Consider the following 9902-nt stretch of genomic DNA (forward strand, 5'->3'; position numbering starts at 1 on the left):
TATTGGAAATAGCAGGTGAAGTTACAGGCCCAGCGTACAGTATAAGCAGCATTTATACCTGCTGTGGTCTCTGGAATGATGAATCCTCGGCCTAAAGTCTCGGTGTTGACGAACGGGGCCATAGTCGAACTTGAGCCTGCAATATGAGAGAGAGACAGAGAGAGAGAGAAAGAGAGATAGTTCGATCTACAGTCACATTAATACAGTATCAGTGAATATTCACATATAATGGGGTCTGAAATTTTAAGACCACTTTGAAAATTTCTGAAATGCATGCATGGTCAAAAATGTGGAATAATTGTGGAAAGTCTCTTCTGCTCACCGTGGCTGTATTTATTTGATAAAAAAATACAGTAAAATCAATAATATTGTGAAAAATTATTACAATTTAATTGTTTACATTTCTATGTGAATATATAGTAAAGTGTAATTTATTCCTGTGATCAAAGCTGAATTTTCAGCATCATTACTCCAGTCTTCAGTGTCACATGATCCTTCAGAAATCACTATAATATGAGGATTTTGCTGCTACAAAAAGGAAATTAATAATTTATTCAGCAAATACACATTAAATTGATCAAAAGTGACAGTAAAGAGTTTTATAATGTAACAAAAGATTATATTTCAAATATTGTTCTTTTGAACTTTCTATTTCTTTGAAGAATCCTGATTTTTTTTTTATCGCTGTTTCCACAAAAATATTAAAGCAGCAAAACTTAATATTAATATCATTGTTTTTAACATTTTTAACATTATTAATAACGCAGCACCAATAATAATTGAGCAGGATCATGTGAGACTGAAGACTGCATTCACAGGAATAAATTACATTTTATATTCAAGTAGAAAACAGTTATTTAAATTATAACGATATTTCACAATATTACTGTGTTATTGTATTAGCAATCAAATAAATGCAGCCTTGGTGAGCAGAAGAGACTTTGGACCGGCAGTGTAATTGTGTGAAATATTTATGAGAAAATACTACAACACTTTTTTTTTCCAGTGTATGAAAGTTATCTAAATGTTGACACTTTTTGTATCTTTATCTCATGTTTATCTTATGTTAGTCTTTCCCTGTTCTCTTAAAGGGGGGGGGGGGTGAAATGCCATTAAATGGGTAAAATGCCATTTTCACAAGATGTAAAATAAGTCTCTGATGTCCCCAGAGTGTGTGTGTGAAGTTTTAGCTCATAATACCCCACAGATATTTTTATATATCATGTTAAAATTGTCACTTTTTGAGGGTGAGCAAAAACACACCGTTTTTGTGCCTGGCCCTTTAAATGCAAATGAGCCGCTGCTCCCGGCACAGGGGGCGGAGCTAGAACAGCTCATGTGTGTTAGCAGCTGCGATTACCTCAGGCAGACACACACTAAAATGACAGAAACTGTTCTGCCTTTAATGTTAAAACGGAGTCAGACAATGATGGAGAGACTCAAGAAGAAGTGACAACATGTAGAAGCAACAGGACGTCTCTGAATGGTTAGTTGATGAGTTTATGTTGCTGATGTGGAGTTAACTATCTTCAATTAGCATATTCTGTCATGCTAATCTATAAATCGCTCGTATAGGAACTGTTGTGAGACGCACACAGAGGGACTTTCTCTTGCATGTGAAAAGACGGATGCTAAAGTTTCAGCGACTCACAAATGTGCTCGACTACAACAACTCTTCCTCTTCTCAACATGGACTGCGTGTTCAGGGGGCGGGGTTTATGTAAATTCTAGGGTTGGTGATGTCACTAACCCGGGAGGAATGTCGTGTAGTTCCTACCAGCCGTTTGTTGTAGTCCTTAAAAAGCGATTTCTTTAAAAGCAAATATCTCCCTTTGCTCTGAACTTTGAGCGTTGTAACTTTGCAGATGTTGTTTATGATCAAACAGCAACATTACACACTAACTACAGTTAGAAAAGTCAAATCATAATCAATCACCCCTTTAACTGCTCATCTATTAGACACATGGATGCATATTTGACTCTGCTTAGTGCATCAGAATATGTTTTTGTATGCCGTACGCACCTGAGCAGATGGCGCCAGCGTCCTCGTGATGCCCGCAGTTATTGACTCCCCACCCCAGGCTGTAGCAGCTGCTCAGGCCGCTCTCCTGCCCGTGGCAGTGGACGTTATCCAGCAGAATGCGGCCCGTGCCGTAGCCGAAGTAAGAGTTGGTGGGAGCGGCGAGCGCTTGTCCACAGCTGATCTGCTGACACACGACTGACGCGTCCGCCATGCTCCAGTCGTCGTCACACACCGTCCCCCAGCCGCCCTGGTAGTAGATCTCCACCCGACCCTGACAGCGGTCCGGCGTGCCGGCCAGGCGCACCACACCGTCTCCTACAGCGGAGCAAGGTCAGGCACGCTCACACACTCAGACCGCTTCAATGCAACATTCATAATGACTGAGAACTGTGCATGTGCAAACACTGATGTGCAATACAACATTTTTGGAAAACAAATCATGTTTTGAACTGGTAAAAAGAAACATGAACAACTGGTTTCACAGACAAGGTTTAAGATAATCCCATTGTTTTGTCTTAAGATACACACCAGTAATGTTGATTTTTAAGGCACATTTATAAAAGCTTTAAATGTCCTAATTGAACTAAGACATAATCCTGTCTTAATATAAGATCTGTTTGTGAAACCAGATTAATAATTCATGCATCAAATGTTTGCCTAGTGTGTTTGTATATCATGTACCGGTGAAACTGATTTTTTTTTAATATGGTGCAAAAGTTCATCATCAGTAATTTAACTTAGAAGGTGAAACTAATATATTATATAGACTCATTACATGCAAAGTGAGATATTTCAAGCCTTTATTTGTTATAATTTTGATGATTATGGCTTACAGATTATGAAAACCCTAATTCAAAATTAGAATATTGTGAAAAGGTTTTCATAAGCTGTAAGCCATAATCATCACAATTATAAGAAATAAATGCTTGAAATATCTCACTTTGCATGTAATGAGTCTATATAATATATTAGTTTCACCTTTTAAGTTGAATTACTGAAATAAATGAACTTTTGCACCATATTCTAATTTTTCCAGTTTCACCTGTAAGCCTATGTGTGCGTGTGTGTGCGTGTGTGTGCGTGTGTGTGTGTGTGTGTGTGTGTGTGTGTGTGATGGCTCATATGCTATAGTGAGAATATGGAGGAAAAAACTTATATTTAGAGCCTCAAAAAGAGCAAAAATATAAAATTTTGGTGCAGATGCTGATATTTCTATGGACAAAAAGATGAAACTCTGATGCTGGTAATGTAAATCAATCAGATCTTTATAACAGTACAGCAAATACTTGCATTAAATGCATATAAATATCCATATCTGATAATGATGTCTTAGTAAGATGACATTTACTTAGTTTTATTAGTTTTAATACAATAATGATTGAGAGCAAATTCCTCAAAAAGCCAAACATCATATTTTTGATACTCGCATTTGAATATGATTTATGATGTTTGGTTAAGCAAGTTAACGTAAGTTGCTTCAGTCCAGTAAATGTTCAACTATTAAAATATAATACTTACATTTACTTAACATGTACAGCTTTAAATATTTTATTTCTGTGCATATTGACTTTGCTGTTATTGTTATGATTTACTCTGAAACATTATGAAATCATCGACGAACAATCGGCTGTATTTTGAAACCCTAGTTTACATTCATCTCTCAGAATTCATATAGTTTTCTCCACAGAGGGTGTGGGCCGGATTATTGAATATGATGCAAACGCACGGCTACGGTTTCAAGCAAACACACGCTGATATTTCTCATATTGTTTTATTGATGCTGACACATGGACACAAAAGCCAATCTCATATTGCCAGAGGAACAAAGACTCAACCGAGGATTCCTTACCAGTAAATCCCCAAAAACACTTTCCCATAATGCTTTGTTGCTTTCTTTAGCCGCATATGAACTATAGATATGAACTAGATATGGGCGGCAGCTCTTATGACTGAAACCGGACATGACAAACAAAGACAGGATGAACACGATCTCCTCAGAAACCGTCCCGCTGGGATCTTTAGTTCATCGCTGCACTTTTAATTTGGGATCATAACTATAATCAGGGTTATTAGTAAACGTCATTTGTTAAATGCATTAACTAGCATGAACTGACAATTAGCAATTGTTACAGTGTTTATTCATCTTTGTTAATGTTTGTTAATAAAACTACAGTCATTCATTGTTCGTTCATGTTAGTTCACAGTGCATTAACTAATTTTAACAAATACAACCTTTGATTTTAATAATTTACTAATAAATGTTGAAATTGACATTAACTAAGATTAAAATATGCTGTAGAAGTATTGTTCATTCTTAGTTCGTGTTAATTAAAGTAGTTAACTAATGAACCTTATTGTAAAGTGTTACCACTAAAACAAAAAACCAGAAGCATAAAAAATAAATGTTTACTAAAAAATTAACTTTTCAAAGTTATTTTAAACATTTCTTGTTTTCATTTAGTTTAACTTAATATACTAAAATAGCTAAAACTTTGAAAAACAAAAAACATTGACAAAAACAACGAAATTACTAAAACTAACTTGAATGAAAATGGAAAATATATTAAAAAATTATGTCTATTAAAATATCACTGACTATAATGAGACACTGCGCATTAGTTTTGATTCAGAACTTTTGTGTCACTTTTTTTTCACGCTCTTAAAAGGCCCTAAAATTTTACAATTTGGGTTATTCACTAATATGCATCATCTTAATATATTGAATCAAATATTAAACATTCATTTAATGAAATTATTAAACCAAATATACATCATAAACTTAATATTTAAAATATTTAAAGTTTTAATCAACAAATCACAATGAAGATAAATATGAAGGTGAATTTTAAATAATTTCCCTAACTATTTATATTATAATAAATTACTGCTTTTCCTTTGTTTCCAAAATGTCCTTGATATCACTTTCCATTTCCATTCTTTTGTAAAGTCTTGTTTAAGTTCCTGCGAATGACATCATCCTCCAGGCAGGAAGTGACATCATTTTGGAGGGAAATCAACAGTACAAAATAGTACGGGTGCGTCTCAATCATCTTCATAGGTTGTGAATATCGTGTACACTTATTCTTATTATATTATATTCACTACATATTGGGACACTGAAAACATACTCGTTATACAACATCACTGCTGGTATTTATGAACAACAGCAGAAATCATATCTTTATACATAATTTTTTTATGTTATTATGATAAATACGTTGCTTGTTACATATACGTGTATATAAAATAACATTTTATATACAATTAAATTTTATATTTTATATAATTAAATTAGGGCTGGGCAACGATTAATCGCAAATAATCGCATCCAAAATAAAAGTGTGTGTTTACATAATATATATGTGTGTACTGTGTATAATTATTTTGTATATATAAATACACACATATGCATGTATAAATATTTGCATGTAAATATATTTATACATAATTTATATTATATATATAAATATTATATTTATTATTTAAAAAAAATCTTAAATATATACATGCATGTGTGTGTATTTATATATACAAAATATTTATACATTAATTTTTAATTAATCGATGCCCAGCACTAAATTAAATAATAGTTTATATTATAGAAAACATCTAGGAAACATTTAGTGAGCACTGATGCACCCTAGTTTTCACAGTGCATTATGGGACTTTTTTAGGGAGTGAACGTGTCAGTGCACTGGAAGGATTTTGTGATTGACAACTGAACTAGGGAGCGGATTGAGACGCACCCCAAGTCTCTCTCTCTCTCTCAAAAACACACCGTTTTGTGTCTGTCCCTTTAAATGCAAATGAGCTGCTGCTCCCGGCACAGGGGGCGGAGCTACAACAGCTCATGTGTGTTAGCAGCTTCGATTACCTCACACACACATGCGCTGGCATATCTTCTAGTCACTGATTAGCATATTCTGTCATGATAATCTATAAATCGTGTTCTGGGGGCGGGGTTTATGTAAATTCTAGGGTTGGTGATGTCACTAACCCAGGAAGAATGTCGTGTAGTTCATACCAGCCGTTTGTTGTAGTTCTTAAAAAGCGATTTCTCCCTTTGTAATATCTCCCTTTGCTTTGAACTTTGAGCGTTGTAACTTTGCAGATGTTGTTTATGATCAAACAGCAACATTACACACTAACTACAGTTAGAAAAGTCAAATTATAATCAAACACCCCTTTAATTAAAACTTCAAGCTGATATCCTCATGTAAGAGTTCAAATAAACTGTTTAACTCACTTAAACCCGAGACCAGACGGGACGGTGTTGTCGGCTCTAGGCCTCGAGATTCCACCACATTATTGCCTGTGAGAAACAAACAACACACGATCTCGTCATTAAACCCATGCATAATTAATTATCACCACATATCAGTACCAAACATGCCACACTGTAGAAATTCTCCAGTGTTTAGTGCAGGTGTTTATGAAAATGTGTCTTGAGACAGATCCAATTTTTTTTTTGTAATAAACTCAGAAAGTTATAAAGTCAGAATTGCGAGTTTTAAAGTCAGAATTTTGTGATATAAAGTCAGAATTGCGTGATATAAAGTCAGAATTGCGAGTTATAAAGTAAGAATTGCGTGATATAAAGTCAGAATTGCGTGATATAAAGTCAGAATTGCGTGATATAAAGTCAGAATTGCGAGTTATAAAGTCAGAATTGCGAGATATAAAGTCAGAATTGCGAGATTTAAAGTCAGAATTGCGAGATAAGTCAGAATTGCGAGTTATAAAGTCAGAATTGCGTGATATAGTCAAATTGTGAGTTATAAAGTCAAAATTGCGAGTTATAAAGTCAGAATTGCGAGTTATAAAGTCAAAATTGCGAGTTATAAAGTCAGAATTGCGAGATATAAAGTCAGAATTGCGTGATATTAAGTCAGAATTGCGAGTTATAAAGTCTGAATTGCAAGTTATAAAGTCAGAATTCCGAGTTATAAAGTCAGAATTGCGTGATATAAAGTCAAAATTGCAAGTTATTAAGTCAGAATTGCGAGATAAGTCAAATTGCGAGTTATAAAGTCAGAATTGCGAGTTATAAAGTCAGAATTGCGAGATAAGTCAAATTGTGAGTTATAAAGTCAGATTTGCGAGATAAGTCAAATTGCGAGTTATAAAGTCAGAATTGCGAGATATAAAGTCAGAATTGCGAGATTAGTGGAATTGCGAGATATAAAGTCAGAATTGCGAGATTTAAAGTCAGAATTGCGAGATTTAAAGTCAGAATTGCGAGTTATAAAGTCAGAATTGCGAGTTATAAAGTCAGAATTGCGAGATATAAAGTCAGAATTGCGAGATTTAAAGTCAGAATTGCGAGTTATAAAGTCAGAATTGCGAGTTATAAAGTCAGAATTGCGAGTTATAAAGTCAGAATTGCGAGTTATAATGTCAGAATTGCGTGATATAAAGTCAGAATTGCGAGATATTAATTCAGAATTGCAAGTTATAAAGTCAGAATTGCGAGATAAGTCAAATTGTGAGTTATAAAGTCAGAATTGCGAGATAAGTCAAATTGCGAGTTATAAAGTCAGAATTGCGAGATATAAAGTCATAATTGCGAGATTAGTCAGAATTGCGAGATATAAAGTCAGAATTGCGAGATATAAAGTCAGAATTGCGTGATATAAAGTCAGAATTGCGTGATATAAAGTCAGAATTGCGTGATATAAAGTCAGAATTGCGTGATATAAAGTCAGAATTGCGTGATATAAAGTCAGAATTGCGAGATATTAAGTCAGAATTGCAAGTTATAAAGTCAGAATTGCGAGATAAGTCAAATTGTGAGTTATAAAGTCAGAATTGCGAGATAAGTCAAATTGCGAGTTATAAAGTCAGAATTGCGAGATATAAAGTCATAATTGCGAGATTAGTCAGAATTGCGAGATATAAAGTCAGAATTGCGAGATATAAAGTCAGAATTGCGTGATATAAAGTCAGAATTGCGTGATATAAAGTCAGAATTGCGTGATATAAAGTCAGAATTGCGTGATATAAAGTCAGAATTTCGTGATATAAAGTCAGAATTTCGTGATATAAAGTCAGAATTGCTTGATATAAAGTCAGAATTTCGTGATATAAAGTCAGAATTTCGTGATATAAAGTCAGAATTGCGAGATATAAAGTCAGAATTGCGAGATATAAAGTCAGAATTGCGTAATATAAAGTCAGAATTGCGTGATATAAAGTCAGAATTGCGTGATATAAAGTCAGAATTTCGTGATATAAAGTCAGAATTTCGTGATATAAAGTCAGAATTGCTTGATATAAAGTCAGAATTTCGTGATATAAAGTCAGAATTTCGTGATATAAAGTCAGAATTGCGAGATATAAAGTCAGAATTGCGAGATATAAAGTCAGAATTGCGAGTTATAAAGTCAGAATTGCGAGTTATAAAGTCAGAATTTCGTGATATAAAGTCAGAATTGCGAGATATAAAGTCAGAATTTCGTGATATAACGTCAAAATCGTGAGATATAAACTCACAATAAACTTTTTTCCTTAGTATTTGACTTATTAACTTACAATTGCAACTTTTCATCTCACAATTCTGCTGACTCCACGTACCTCGACAGGTGACGGCCACGTCTTCATAGTGCTAGCAGTTAGCAGTGGATAGATGAACTATTATTTTTAGTAATAATGTGACAATGCGAGATCAGCTTTGTATGGAAGCTTGTTTCCGCCACAGAATAAAAAATAAAAAAATGGTAATTGCAACTTTTCATCTCACAATCTCGTACCTCGACAGGTGACGGCCACGTCTTCATAGTGGTAGCAGTTATGGACGCCCCATCCCTGATTCCCACACTGACTCAAGTCCATCTCTCCCCCTTTACAGTCCACGTTATCCAGCAGGATTGGGCCGGATCCCTGACCGAACCTGGAGCTGCTCCCCACGGCCACGGCCACTCCACAGTCCAGCTGCCGACACACCACGTTGGAGTCCACCATGTCCCAGTCGTCGTCACACACCGTCCCCCACGAGCCGTTGTGGAGAACCTCCACTCGACCCTCGCAGTGGTTTCTGCCGTTCACCAGTCGCACTGGAGGAAGAACAGAAGCATTTAGAGACCATATAGAACCAAAGCTGCGTTTATTTGATCAAAAATATGAATTAATATTACAATTTAAAGTAGCTGTTTTTATGTGAATATATAAAGTGTAATTTATTCCTGTGATCAAAGCTGAATGTTCAGCATCATTACTCCAGTCTTCAGTGTCACATGATCCTTCAGAAATCACTATAATATGATGATTTGATGCTCAAGATACTTTTATTTTTTCAAGATTCTTTGATGAATAAAATGAAAATTCAATCTTTTGTAGCATTATACATGTTGTTAGTGTCACTTTTAATCAATTGAATGCATCCTTGTTGGATAAAAGTATTAATTGCTTTTCTTTTTTTTACTTTTTACACAAAAAATTTAAGCAGCATAACTGTTGTCAACATTAATAATCAGAAATGTTGAGCATCAAATCCTCATATTATACTGATTTCTGAAGGATCATGTGACACTGAAGACTGGAGTAATGATGCTGAAAATTCAGCTTTGATCACAGAAATAAATTACACTTTACTAGATATTCACATAGAAAACGGTTCTTTTAGACTTTGATAATATTTCACATTTTACTGTATTTTTTATCAAATAAATGCAACCTTGACGAGCAGAAGAAACTTAACAAATTATATACAAACAAATATTAGACTCCCGGAAATAATTTGGCACTGAGTGAGTATGATTAATAGACTCATTATATGCAAAGTGAGATATTTCAAGCCTTTTATTTGTTATAATTTTGATGATTATGGCTTACAGTTTATGAAAACCTTTTCACAATATTCTAATCTTGAATTTGGGGTTTT

At 34.4% G+C, this 9902-nt stretch overlaps 1 protein-coding gene across 1 annotated transcript in view; it reads right to left on the reverse strand.

Annotated features, from left to right (window-relative positions):
• The window catches only part of LOC306994771 (scavenger receptor cysteine-rich domain-containing group B protein), a gene marked incomplete at its 5' end in the record, with an annotated part of 22305 nt that overhangs the window by 9826 nt on the left and 2577 nt on the right, over nucleotides 1–9902 (reverse strand). Inside the window, 4 exons of the mRNA XM_079605564.1 lie at nucleotides 59–136; nucleotides 2024–2338; nucleotides 6270–6335; nucleotides 8773–9075. Of these exons, the coding sequence (XP_079461690.1) occupies nucleotides 59–136; nucleotides 2024–2338; nucleotides 6270–6335; nucleotides 8773–9075 (762 nt within the window). The remainder of the gene's footprint in view (nucleotides 1–58; nucleotides 137–2023; nucleotides 2339–6269; nucleotides 6336–8772; nucleotides 9076–9902) is intronic.

The sequence above is a fragment of the Phoxinus phoxinus genome, assembly GCF_949152265.1.
Source record: "Phoxinus phoxinus genome assembly, chromosome: 3".
Lineage (NCBI taxonomy): Eukaryota > Metazoa > Chordata > Actinopteri > Cypriniformes > Leuciscidae > Phoxinus > Phoxinus phoxinus.